At 41.2% G+C, this 14,166-nt stretch overlaps 2 protein-coding genes across 9 annotated transcripts in view; one reads left to right on the top strand and one right to left on the bottom strand.

Annotated features, from left to right (window-relative positions):
* Positions 1–14,166, bottom strand: part of tacc1 (transforming, acidic coiled-coil containing protein 1) — a 29,097-nt gene that overhangs the window by 12,066 nt on the left and 2,865 nt on the right. Inside the window, exons 1-2 of one of the 2 annotated variants that reach the window (XM_029430895.1) lie at positions 1,784–2,276; positions 196–305 (exon numbers count right to left, since the gene is read on the bottom strand). In XM_029430895.1, the coding sequence (XP_029286755.1) occupies positions 196–305; positions 1,784–1,947 (274 nt within the window). In that variant the 5' untranslated portion in view covers positions 1,948–2,276. Of the gene's footprint in view, positions 1–195; positions 306–1,783; positions 2,277–14,166 lie in introns of those variants that run through there. The other variant, XM_029430896.1, reaches the window with a different exon arrangement.
* Positions 6,383–12,237, top strand: aggf1 (angiogenic factor with G patch and FHA domains 1). Of its 7 annotated transcripts, none has more exons than XM_029430902.1 (16): positions 6,383–6,495; positions 6,581–6,642; positions 6,923–7,137; positions 7,250–7,349; positions 7,438–7,640; positions 7,863–7,994; positions 8,130–8,327; positions 9,241–9,676; positions 9,874–9,982; positions 10,192–10,243; positions 10,327–10,428; positions 10,516–10,681; positions 10,913–10,992; positions 11,079–11,206; positions 11,292–11,391; positions 11,491–11,736. In XM_029430902.1, the coding sequence occupies exons 3-16, from the start codon at positions 6,952–6,954 to the stop codon at positions 11,734–11,736; spliced, it is 2,238 nt and encodes a 745-aa protein (XP_029286762.1). In that variant the 5' UTR covers positions 6,383–6,495; positions 6,581–6,642; positions 6,923–6,951. The 7 variants fall into 7 exon arrangements, with proteins under 7 accessions (XP_029286762.1, XP_029286760.1, XP_029286763.1 ...); XM_029430900.1 differs by having other exon boundaries at positions 6,945–7,137; XM_029430903.1 differs by having other exon boundaries at positions 6,388–6,486.

The raw sequence follows: 14,166 nt of genomic DNA on the forward strand, positions 1-14,166 counted from the left end.
GGAGGGACACTCTGTCTTTTATGTGGCTTGTACTTGAAAAGACATTTCTTCTGTTTATTATCTGTAATGTTACTGAGAACCTTCAGCTACCCTGAGGTGTCACTGCAATGTGTTTACATTTTGAACAGTAAGCCAGTTCGGCCTCTCCTTATCTCTCTTTCTCTCTCTCTGTTATTTGCTCAGCAGTGGCCTCACCTGTTTTGTCTGCATCAGTGTTGTTGTTCTCCAGCTCTCCTGGGAAGGTTGGAGGGGCACGGACAGGAGTTGCTGCTTCAGGAGTCTCAAAATGACTCTCTGAGTCAGAGCTGTGGAAGCCAGAGAGAGAGAGAGAGAGAGAGCACGAACTTTACAAACAGACAAAACATGAGAGCCGGAGGCCAGAAACATCCTTATATAACTGAGGAGTAGTGATCGCATTATGAATACTGGAGCTTAATCAGTACTGAAAGACGATTTGCATAAATAGAACTGCACTAACTGCATTATAATGTGCAAGTATAAGGACAAATGCAATTAATTTCATCTGTTCCCTCCCTCCTGTCTACACTTGATCCCACAAAGAGTGATGTTCCCTTCTAACGTTAGTTCTATCTGGATCCTATTAACGGGGTAAATAAAAAAGCTAAGATGATACTACTTGCCAAAGCTGTTTTAGATACAAATCTGAAGTGTACTGGATATAATCATATACACATTTTGATATTTCTAGTGTTTTGTATCATGTGCAAAGAGGACTTTGATGTACCTTTACAAGTCTCTACTGACCCAAATCCGTCTATATTACACCTTACTCTCTCTTACTGTTGCATTGTGCACTCGGCACTACTTGATTCATGACAGTAATGGAGAAAAAGAAAAAAAGAAAAAGATCAAGTCAAAGACAGAGAAAGAGGAAATAGGGCAGCCCACTCTTTCCTGTCACCTCGTTAGCACTATAGTACGAGACTGCACCATACAAACTATATATATATATATATATATATATATATATATATATATATATATATATATATATATGCATGCATTTAAAATAAGAAGTGAACTCTTCAACCGTATACAGTTTGCAATGTACTTTACACAGACCCTTTTCAATACTGCCTTGAGATTTTAACATTGTTGATCCTCAACATTCAATTTAGATCTGATCACTCCAGGAAGACACCTCACGATGTAGTTAGATATTGGTTGGATAACTGCGGGGATAGTTAACAAACATGGATTTTGGCATTTAAGGTAGAGTGGTGATACATTATCTGGTCAATCAAATATTTAAGTGCGGAAATCAGCACAAAAAAAGTACTTGTGTGAATCTTTACTTAAGAGCAATGGCCAAGACAATACAGCCACCAACGCAGACACGAGGAGCAGAGACAATAAGGTTGCGATGATGCCTTGAGCATGTGTCATGTGTGTGAGCAATGATTACATCATTCAACTAAACCTGTACCTGGCTGCAGTGCTGGAGTGTTTTTTTATTTCTGTGCAGACACAGATATGAGGCTGAGAAAAACATTCAGTTCAAACCACAGCCACAGCAGAAATGTATCAGCACTGCACGGCAACATAACACAGTTGACATGTCTGTATGTAAACAACAAAAATGTTGATGCAGATAAGCAACATAAACTGTTTCTACAACCTCTTTTCCTAACCGTCATAATATCAGAGATTCCCCAACCAGACAGGTGGACACACACACACGACCACACATGTGAAAATGCCCCCTCCTCCAGTCCAGACAGTGTGAATCACAGTGTAAGCACGCTCCAAACACAACACTTGCCTGCAGCTTTGAGATCTATCCTCCTCCTCCTCCTCCTCTCCTCTCTCTCCAAGTTGCTCCCTCTCCTCGCTGGCCTCATGCCCCTCTTCATCCTCTTCTCCCTCTCCTCCTCGCACCGCCGTCCACGTCCATTTGGCCCATGACACGGGTGACAGCCAAGACATCACTCCTCTTACTACGGGGGCTCTTCAATCCTTTTTTGACTCAAAGGACTCCCTGGACTAGTTTCCAGAGCCTGACTGATCCCTTTCTGTGTGTTTCTTTCCTCAGATTTCCACCCTGCCAACGGGTCTCACATCTTTACACAGAGCTTCTCTCTTCACACGGGTTCCCAGTTTCCCATAAAAGGACGGAGACATTTCTTTTCCCACTCTTCTATTTGTGAAATCTCCGTCTTAAAATCACAAATTCTTCATGTGCTTTCTGTGATTTTCTCCCTCTGCCTCTGTGGCAGAATACCACAGCTCTGATCAGCTGGGTTTCAAAATGCTGTTCTCCCTCTCTGCTCTGCTTAACACCCCCTCCTCCCAACCTCCACCTCGGACCGGTCCACGAACAAAAAACACAGCGGGGGGAGGCAGGAAGCTTGAAGCTCTAAAACTGAATGCAGCTTCTCGGTCCTCATCTAAATAAGTTCCCCTGTGGTAGCAGAATGGTACGATCCTGTCAGACCGCTCTTCCACTCTGAAGCAGAAGGAGGGAGTCAAAAAACAAACACAGAAGGTGGAGGAGGAGCTGGACTGTTGGGGTTCCACATTTTATAGCCAAGAGAAAGGTTAGGAATGTGTTGCTAGATCTTTAAGCCTTCTTTGCTCCCCCAGGCCGTTAAATAGTTTGTCCCATCCAGTAGCAGGCAGGCATGCATAGCCAGGGGAACCTGTTCTGTTGGATAGCCCCAGGAGATCTACCTGATTCAATTTGTCTGAGGTAACAGTTCAGACCACTGAACAGAAAGGGAACCACCGCCTTCAAAGCACTCATTATTGGATGGTAAAAACCCATTGTTGCATCTGACAGGAGTAGCTATTGTTGAATGTCGTCACTCACTCACAGGGTGTGTGTCTGAAATACCTCAAAAGGAGTGTTCTCTATAATAACTAATGCTGCAAAAAAACATGTGTAGACTAAGAGACCCTTGAGATCTACAAAAGATAAACATCTTATGGAAAAAGACTCAATACGAAACACTGCTACAAATGATTTATTACTAACAGCTGCTGTTGGCGTTTCTGCTATTTCAATTATTCCTAATCATAGCTCTCCATTTGATACCATCGATGGTACTATTTTTGTTGGATCGCCTACACAAATGAGTGGCCTCTGGTTTAAATCATACTTGTAAAACAAAACTTTTCCAAGAGTTGTTGCTGTTCTTCAGTGGCACCTCTGACCAGTGGTGTTCCCCAGGGCTCCAGCCTAGACCCCCTGTTATTCTCTATATACTTGCTCCCATTGGGACATGTTATCCGCAACCACAACATTCATCATCATTGTTGTATGAAACTCAGAGCTCTGTACTTTTAGGATAGTAGGGTATATTTTATGTTTTTTGTTTTGTGAGCCTTGACATATAACATGCCAATGCATCCTCTGTGTATTGTTTTCTAATACTGTACTCCCCCTCCAGCAACTCCTCCAAGGTTTGGTTTGGCCAAGAAGCAGCTAAACTCCTCCCAAATTCCAACAGAGAAGCAGAGACACACACACACGTGACTCAGTCAGGCTCAGAGTTTCCACATTGGACCAGAAAGAGTGGAGTTCTGCCTCTGCTCACTTATTTACCGTCTGGGGCTGGTGGGACTTGAGGCTTTGGGTGAGGGTGAAGGATAAATCCCTGATTCATTGCTCATGTGCAAATAGTAGTTATAGAGAAGTACAAAGAGATTATCACTGGAGAGCAAATCAATTTATGCCTTTAGTCTGGGGTTGGTATCTCTTTGTTGTCTGTAAAATGTTTGCTCACAGAAGCAGAACGCTTTCACTGAGCCACAGTGGAGACCCTCAGTAGATCACGCTTATTAGAACAAGAATATTACTGTCTTCCTACACGTTATGAGCGGCAATCCTTGTCAATAATCCTTGATCAACACTTACACATATTTGAATAATAAACAATGGTGCAGCACATGAGAAACCTTAAAAGGGAGGTGGGACTAGTGTTTTTCTGCATCAGTGGAGGTTATATTTCACAATAAATAGATGTTTGTAAGTGGAAAGAGCCTTAAACTCTTTGTTTCCATGGCTTCTCTGTTTATTCTTAGTAGCTTCCTGCACCCGTGGTGAGGGGCCGGTGAAAATGTATGGTAGCCAGGGATAAGTCGGTTATATAAGAAAGGGTTCCAATTACCATCCCCAATATAAATATACTCATCATAACTATTCATTTCCAGTTTTTTTGGAAACACACTAAACTACCTGAAGTGAGCACTGCCATCATTTTCACTTCTTTGCAAACAAACCAATTGTTTTCACGTATGACAGCTTTATGCCTGTTTTGTAGTCTAAAAATGGCATCAGTAAACATCAGTAAGTAGAGTGAGGCAGCTGTGTGTGTGTTTCCATATTAAAGACCACCACAGCCACCAGAGGTCCTGCCAAGGAGTCGTAAGCTTCACCAAAATCCAAACTTAACTCAAAAGAGCTCAGATTTCAAACACAGTGGGAGTAACCCAAAAGCCATTTTTGACAAAAAACAGAAAGTTACTAAAACCAGAAGGAAAACAACTCTGGCCTTTTCTCAGTTGACACAACAACTCAACTGCTTCCTCTGGCCAAATGTGGCTAATGACACGTTTCTGTTTTGTCTCCATGTCAGGCTTAACATCCAGAAACAATATTTTTCTGACAAAGCTGCCCTGTAACTTCACAGCTCAAGTGTCTGAAAGAATGCAGACATAGCATTTGCACATAAGAACATGATATATTTACACTGTGTCTACAGTATCATAGTTTGAACACACTCTCGCCATAAATAGAAACTGTGTTTCATGTTTAGAGGACAATAGTGCAGCCACATCATTATACAACAGCCCCTCCTCTGCAGCCTGATATAAGTGTAGACTGAAGAAAGGAAGAAGAGGAGAGCGGAAGGAAGTGAATTAAATGTGACCAGAAGAATAGGTATGCGTTTGTTTGAGGAACAGAAGAGGAAGAGGAAGAGAAAGGACAAGTGGAGCAAGGGCCATTGACAGAGATGATATGTAAAACAATGAGCCTATGTATGCACGAAGGAGTCCTGACTTTTGCTTCATCACGACTGAGAGGCAAACTAAAATGTCAGCCCTCTGACAGCAAATATGGACAGTGGCAAACTGAACAGTCATCAACAGCGATCAACGAGCAGCCAGAGATGAGCAACTACCTTCTCAACGAAAATCACGTGCTTTCCCTCTGAGCTGTCAAATAGCAGAATCAGTGGGTTTGCAGCAGCATCTAGTGGTGAAAGTGCGTAGTGACACTCGGACAGTGCACCTCAATAAGAAAGAAACCTTGCTTAAAATGCTGTTAACATATTCTGATAGTAATACAAATAATCATACTAATAATGTATTAATAATAATGTAAATTCTTAGTTCACAAAGTTCTTACACAGACCTAAAATTAGCACATAGAAGCTATTATGTGACCACCATCATACAGTATAAACTTCAATTACTTTCAGCATGCTCATAATTGCACACCAAGAAACTGTATGGATGTGCATTGTGATGACATGTATAGTATAGGTTAGACTGTATAATGCACAACACAAGTGTAGAGTGGCCCATTCATTTTCCTATTACACAAAATGCAGACTTAATTCACAACGCATGAGGTATTATAAGTTATACAATGTAATAAAGCCTTGGAAGGGCCCAATTCCCTTCCACTGTAAACAAGCTCCATTTAAACTTCAAAAAGTTCAGCATTTCTCTGCCACACCATGTCCACCACAAACAAGCACTTGAGCTCACTTCTTAACTTCTGAGCAGGCCAGCTTTGCAGTGTGTTAATTTAATCAAAGTTATTGATTTAGGAATATGCAACATTTTAAGACCAACCTTTTAACCCATATCACACCAGTTGATTTTTGACTTTAGTTGTGCATATTTCCAAATAATTGTTCAATTAAATTACCATAAAGATAATTACACCCACAGGAAGCTTAACGTTTTTTGGGGCCCTGGAGTTCTGGGGACCTGGGGCAGTTGCTGCTTTGCCTGGCTATTTTCCATTTACTCCCCTTTTATTTATAATGATTAATTAGTTTACTGTTCAAATTCTTGCTAATTCACCGAGATACTACGTACCCTCATAACAAGAGACTCTGCAATCTAAATGCTTTTCTAGTGCCATCTGTTGTCCACTGCACTCAACAATAATACATAGCCTACAAAGGTGTGGATATTTGTGAAAAGCGAGAGTAGATCATGGGAGTAGATGGTATTGTATTGTATGCAACTTTTCTGACATTTACTTGCCTCCGTAATCAAATATGTTGCCGTAAAGACCTTCAATCAATAAACATGTATCGTCGTATATAGAATAGTTTTTACTGGTAAACTATGAACATAGTTTGTCGATGGGTGGCAGTAAAGTTATTCCAGAATGTGTCAGATTTACAGAGGGAGAAGAAGTCCGCCAACCCCGAAGAAGAAATACTTCCGTTGTGTGCCAGTAGTAATTGGCGGTTTCGTACAGGGTGGACAGTAAACATTACCACGGTTATAACTGTAACTCTCTAATAATCATCAAAACATGTACTCGAGTATGTCGGAAATACAGAGCAGTTACAAAATGTTTATTTTCAACTTTCAGGTCGGTTTACGTGTCGTGCTGACCGGAAAATTACTACCAAAGAGACGAAAACGACGCAAATGGTAAGAAGTTACACAGCTAACGTTAGCTACAACGTTAGGTTAGCACAGTTGGGGTCAGCCGTTAGTTAACGTTAACATAGTGATGTGCTTTTTTAGCAGGAGTGCTGTGTTGAACAATTAACAGGTAGTATACTTAAATATATGTAATGCCAACTATGCTGTCAACTGTCTATGTTGGAAGAATTAAATACTTCAATAAACAGATATGCTAGATGAGCTAGCGTTAGCTTCCGGTAACTAAGGCTATTGAAATCTGAGGGAGTTCATGTATCAATTACAGAGTTGAATGTTAACGTCTGCAGTTGAACTATGGAGAACGAAGTTGGAGAAAATAACACGGAGTCTAAAGCGACTGAGCTCCGTCTGAAAGTAGAGTCGTTGAAGAAGGAGCTCCACGAGTGCAGAGCCGAGCTAACAAAGTTTCAGAAACAACTGAAGCAGTCCGAAAGACTGCAGAAGACCACAGAGAGCTACAACGAAGACCTGAGGAAACAGGTCAGTGCATACCTACACTTATAGAAATGACAATTATTGTTCAGTGCTGGTATTGCAGTGGGTGTTTCAAGAACGTCTGCCAATTGATTTGATCTCAAATGTATTGTTTCAGGTTGACCAGCTGAGCGCAGAGATTCATGAACGGAAGAAGAAAGATAAAGACAGAGTCGACAGTGTAACTCAGACAGAAGAATATGAATGGACAGAAACTGGTGTGTTCATTTTGTATATCATGAAAACATTTGATGATCATATCGTTAGTCAGAAAGCGGTTACACATTTTTCAATATTCCTTTCCAGATTATTACAACTACTACTATGGCGGCTACTCTCAGAACCCAGACGTTTCAGACACTCAGGAAGGCCTGAACACAGTAGCAGCAGTGGATGTAGCAGATGGCAGCGAGGCAGCAGAGGTTTCAACACCAAATGAAGTAGCAGTTGCTGATGCTGATGCTGATGCTAACCCTAAGCCTGAAGGCAGTGTTGCAGTCACAACAGAGGTTTGTTTTTTATTAAAAAGTTACTTGTAGCAAAAGCAATTGCAAATGTTTCTTTTTACATCATGAATGTCATTTTTGGAATCGGTATTGAATGTTAAATGTGCGTATTTATTGGCTAAGTGTATTAATGCTAATCCCAAATACTGAAAGAAGATGATATGAATGGATACATAGACTTTATAAATTGGAGTTATGACTAATAAATTGCATTGTCTCATTCAGGAGAGTGATGCAGGATCCATAGCTGATATTTTGAGGGCCACTGCTGAAGAGGCTATGACACAGACCGGGTTTGTCTTTGATGAGACTACTGGGTTGTACTATGACCACAGCACAGGCTTCTACTACGACTCGGTTTGTTAAAAACACAATTTTTAAGTAAAATTAGGCTGTCTATAGCAGACTTAATTTAGTAGCAATTTAGTTTTTTCCTCTGACTGAAATTTCGTGCCAGTCATCTGATCTTACACATGTTTTTCTCTTCCTCAGGCCAGTCAGTTGTATTATGATGCCAACACAGGCATATACTACTGCTATGATGCAGAGAGTGGACGATACCAATTTCATTCCAAGATTGAGGTGACTGCTGCACAAACTGCTGCAGAGCCTTGCCGAGACAAGATCACTGAAAAGAAGAGCAGAAAGTTGAAGAAAGGGTCCAAGAAAACGTCACACCAGGACGATAAGGTATGTAACACCTGTGGATGTACAACACATTTTATACTTGGTGTCTGACAGCTGGCTTTTGGCTTTGTAGTTCCATTTTAACAAAAACATGATGTTTCAAATACTCATTACTTTATTGGTCTCAGTCTTCAAATGCTTGCTTTCGTTTGTATACATTTGAGGCTAGTTGACTAAAAAGATTATCCTCTGACCTAGGTGCATGAGGTGACTAACTCATTGGCTAAAATGAAGATTTCTTCTTACTGGAATACTGCTTCCCGCAGAGGTACACCTTTTTAATACCAGCATGCAAAGCAATTCAGAAGATAAGTTCAAGATATTTTTAACTTGGGCTTTTAATTCAATAGTTTTGAAAGTACATGATGAATCTGTACTTATAAATCACTCGTACAGTTCCAATGAAGGTGGTTGTTATTCACACAAGCAACACCGTACAAATATTTGACTGATGTGATGATTCACGCAGTCTTACCAGGTCTGTATCGATCTTTAAAGTAAGTGGTAAAGTAAAGTGATTTTTTATATAGTCAGTAATGTGATGGCCAAACTAGGAACGTAAAGCCCAGGTGGAAGATGGTTGGAATTTACATTATAAAGAATTCAGTCATTTCATCTCGTAGAATATCAAACAATTGTTTGTGTATTCTAACAACGGCTCAAATGGTCACTAGTTACCCTGCAGAGTGTCATAAACCACACATTACTCAAGGCTTTGGTGACATGTGCTTATAAATCTGGGTGCAAAGTAATATTTAGATCACTGAAGAGGTGTATAGTGAATTGTCTTTGAAGACTGAAACCATGTACAAAAACAGTTCCTGACATGGAACATGGGATCTACAAAGCCAGCTTGCCCCCCCGTCAGTGAACATAGCTTGGGATGGTAATCTCACTGTTGACTGTCTGATGGCAGGTATTCCAATTCGATGAGGTAAAGTTGGAAGAAGAAACGGACTGGGTCGAAAAGCAAACAACCAAGAGGATCTCAGAATCACGAAAATTGAAGCGAAAGTCTCGCAGTCCAGATGTGCGTAGAAAAGTCTCGTCTAAACACCGAGAGGAGAGGGAAAAATCTTCGTCAAAGAGGAAGAAGCAGAAAACCGCTTCACATGATGATATAAAGGGTAGATCAAAGAAAAAAAGTAAAAAAACCAAATCAAAAAAACAGAAGAAGAAGAAAAAGAGCCCGGCTCGGAGCGATGATTCAGAGGAAGACAGTGAACCAGAAGAGGGTGAGATCACAGAGTCGGAGAAAGAGGAGTGGGAGTCCACTCCCTCGTTCTCATCATCTTCTAGCTCCAGCTCCAAGGAAAGCCCAGAGTCAGAAATGGAGACTCAGAGCCATGAAGGTGAGAGGAAAAAACAGGCAAATTCAGAGCTTGTTCAAGGCACGCATGTTTAAAAAAACGCACCCAGTTATTTCCTGCTTTAAATCTGTTGGAACTTGAAGCTTGTTAGATCATCACCTGTGATTTGTCCCTAACGCTGTAGCTTTCTGAGGCAGCCATGTTCCTGTGACAATGCAATGGGTTTATTTTTCTTGCAGTCAAAGACATTTGGCCGCCCTGTGTAAGAGTGACAGTGGTCAGATCTCCAGTGATGCAGGTGGGCACTCTGTTCATCATCACAGCTGACTCTTCAGCCACCATTGGCAGGTTTGTGCTATTTTCTCTCTTGTCATGTCGCAGCATGAGTAACATCGGGGGAAAATGAGTGCATTTATTTTTAGAATGGGTTGCAACCGGGGCAGACGTTAGTGCCGAGGCTGCAGTAACAAAGACAGAATGACTTGGCTTTAAGAAAAATTAGGAATGAATCTCTGTAAATCATTAAAAAACAAACTGCTGTTTTTTTTCTGTTGCAGAGAGAAAGACATGGACCATGCAATCCGAATACCAGAAATGGGAGTCAGCAAGGTACCGCTTCACTTTTGTCCAGGGATCTTCATAAATAATTTCCATATTTTATGTTTCTAACAGTGACCTATGTTTGGTGCCAGTTCCACGTAGAGGTGTATTTTGACCAGGAGCAGCAGGGCTACATGCTGGTGGACCAGGGAAGCCAGAATGGAACCGTCATCAATGGCAACAGGATCTTGCAGGTCAACATTTTGTCTGTTTGTTGCCTCTAGTAACACAATTTAACTTCAACTCAGCAATGACATTATCAATAAAACTTTCTTCTGCAGCCCAAAACCAAGTGTGAGCCACACGCACTGATGCACGGTGATGAGGTGAAGATGGGAGAAACTGTGCTCTCCTTCCATATCCACTCAGGGACTGACACCTGTGATGGCTGTGAGCCTGGTCAGGTGATGGCCCACCTCAGCAAGCACAGGAGAGAGGAGAACACAGGTGAGCCTCCTCGAGAGAAAACACTTTCACAGAACACATTTTTAGTTTTTTTTTGTGCAGTTTCATGAAACGGCAGTAGCATTCTGAGCTATTCTTCAAACATGGGTTCTATGTGAGATTGCATTCACCAGTTGCGGTCGTTTATCACATCATGTGATATATCTCAAGAAGACTTGAGAAGAAAATGATTACAGAGTGGTAGATTTAGCTTTACTCTGTATTCTCCCAAAGGACCTACACTCACTAAAGAGGATAAAGAAGCACTGAGACAAAAGGAGCTGAAGCAGATGAAGGCCAAATATGGCCTGCAGGTGAGTGTTATCAGGACTAGCAGCCGCCAGTTGAAGTTCTCTGTCTCTTCATGCAGCCAATCACCTCTGTGCTTTTCTGTAAACAGAGCAGTGAGTATGAGGAGGCCAAATCCCTGAAGAACCCCAGATACCAGGACCGAGCGGAGTCTCGACGACAGACGGTCGGCAGCGAGGGCGTTTTCCAGCGAGACGATGCACCCGCGTCTGTTCATCAGTAAGTACATGGTCTTGACTAATGGCTAAAGAAGGAAAATAGTGGATGATGTTGTAGTCACATATTATGTCTTGTCTTCTTAAAGGGAGATCAGTGAAGTCAATAAAGGACGGAAAATGCTGGAAAAGATGGGCTGGAAGAAAGGAGAGGGACTGGGTAAAGAGGGAACTGGCATGAAAAACCCGGTAAGACCATCTAGTGATGCCTCTGTTGGCAGATTCTGTTTTAACTAAATTTATTGTGAAGCAACAAAATGATATGATTTTGTTTCCTTTCTTTCACAGATCGAACTGAAAATCCGAAAGTCCCAGTCAGGTTTGGGGGCTGGTGCCACCATGTCTGTAGACGGCGCCTCTATGACCAGATCAAAGTCCCAGAAGAACTGGGAGAAAGCGCGGGAGAGATTTGCTGATTCGTGCCAGCCTGATGTGCAGTCACCTAAGACACAGAAGAACAAAGCCTGGGTCAAAGGAGAAGAGGCTGAAACTACAAACACACAAGCTGGTGTTGATACAGACGGACACAGTTAGGAATAAGTGAGAGAGAAATCCCGAACGTCGCTGAAGACCCCAGTGACCAATCTGAACTGGTTTTCTCTGTTTTGAAGAGAACAGAATATGACCGCAATTATGTCACCCTGATTTTTCTGTCAGTCCACTGGTTTTCCAATGCTGTGCATCAACAGGATTTGTAAAGTCACTATCTGTGGTTGTAGAATGTGTTTTTTTCCTTCTCCTCCATAAGTGAACTGTGTGAAATGTTTACAGTTCATAAAACTCTGTAGAGCAGCAGAGTGCGTGTTTCAAGGTCCAATGTGTCTGTAGTCCAACCTACAGTAGGGCAGCGCTGCCTCCCAGAACAAAGACGACATGAATTGCCTCAAGCAAATATTGACACGTAGAAGCTATATTTCTCACAATGAGATCATACGATGGTGACACAACTGGATCTGTTGAAGACAACCCTGCAATTGATCATGTTAAACCAGTCTCAACGGCTTGGTGCGTTGTATATAAATATTTGAACATGAACAAGGTTTTGGTTCTGTTAACTTATTATTGTTCATTGGCCAGTGAGAAAACATGTTTAACAGTCTTATCTGTCGGCTCATTTTGAGGGTGTGTGCAAGTTGTACACTTGAACAGAGGCCACTCTAGTTTTACGCTCAGTACTGCAGTTAATATTTAATATAAAACTAAAGTAGTATATGTTCATTAGTGGTTCAGCTGTAAGCAACACAAGTTTTAAATCAATGAATGAAAGTGACAGTTATTTTTCTTCTGTAAAATCAGCATCGAACAGGTGAGGGGTTTGACTCACATGACACTGTTGGCGTGACTCCTTGAGCTGGCTCGCTTGCCGCCCTTCTTCTGACTTATATTGCCACCCATGTTGATCTTTCCTCCGGTCGATGAGTATGGGCACTGATGGTGTAATTCCCTTAGCTAGTAGGCATACTGTCCTCCACTCCTGAGAAGCAGCGGTGCAATGTTGTCAGCTCTCTTCTCCCTTGGCGGTTGTCCTCCTGTCCCGCCCTCCTCAAATCTCCTCCCTCAACGTATCTTTACTAACTGGAAGTAAACACTCAGAAGCTGATTATGTAGTCGTGTAATAGAACTGGGAGGGATGGGCTTGTGTCCTCTGTGCCCGGTTGCATTGGGTAGAAAGTATCAGCCATATAAAGTTGTGGTGAATCATGAGATAAGTGGGTATTCATTCTTCTGTGAGGATGTGGCTTGACCTGTTCCTTCAGAGGAACACTGAGCCACTGTTCTGTCAAGTCGAGGCTATTCATAATGTAGTTTCTTCAGAAGTAATGATGCTAAATGCGAAGTGATTTCAAGTTATTTAGGGCAAAATCAGCAGATTCATGTTTTATTCCTGGCCTCTTGTGATAATGTAATATAATATAACTAATTGAATCCCTCTTGAAGTGCATTTTTCCAACTCTTCATCTGAACACGGAAGTGTATGCAGAATTTGAAATATGTGCAACAGTGCCAGTGCTTATTTGTTTTGCAGAGACACTTGCACTTCTCTCACAGAGAGAAAATGTAACTGTTCCCGAGGCTGCTGTTTTTTCTTGGGATTGGACTCTCAGGCAAGTGGGGACAAGTTCTCTTTATGTCTTAGTCTGAAACTGAATCTGGGTTACGTGAAAGACAAGAAATAGTATTTATAATGGTTGTGATTGTTCAAAACAAAGCCTCAGTCTGGATATAAATTATACAAATTTAAGAAAGCAGGAAGAGGTGCTTTTATTATTTCAACCACACGACATCTATATTTTAAGATCTGTTTTAAGGAAGTTGTGGTGAGAAGAGAGGAAGATAGCTGTTCAATTAGTGCTATTAGTTTAACCAAACCGAACTGGAGAAGCCATAGGTATGATGAGAAACTTACTATTTTCATAACCAAGTACAATTGTTACACTTGTTTTTCACTAAAACTTGCCATTGCAAGGTTTCGTTCTAACAAGGACACTTTGTTTTCCAGCCTCTAACTTTGGGCTGCACACAGGTCAAAGGTCATCCCCTTTTTCCTACCACACATCGCATCACATGCACCCAATCACAGACCAGTAAAAGACACTGTTGTGTGCAGCATTTTTAAATAAGATCAGACAAAGAAGACTCAATCAACTCAAATACATTAAATTAATTAAATCACATTTCTTATATGAATCAAAGTAATATATTGACTTTGTCGGAAGAAATGTCCCACAGATCATCTGTTTGTGGCCATGAAATCCACTTCATTTATTCATTTGGTGATTATTTAATGGACACTTAAGCAATAGAAATATGGATCTGAAGAATCCAATCTTGAATAAATCTCAGAGAAAGCTTAGATATTTCAAGTTTATCAGCAGTACAAAATGCATTTCTCTAGCATCCAAATATCGTAGAGTTGTGCAAATGGACTCAGGTGTTATTGGATTGTTTTGATTTGTTAATGTG

The sequence above is a fragment of the Cottoperca gobio genome, chromosome 5 (genome assembly GCF_900634415.1).
Source record: "Cottoperca gobio chromosome 5, fCotGob3.1, whole genome shotgun sequence".
NCBI lineage: Eukaryota > Metazoa > Chordata > Actinopteri > Perciformes > Bovichtidae > Cottoperca > Cottoperca gobio.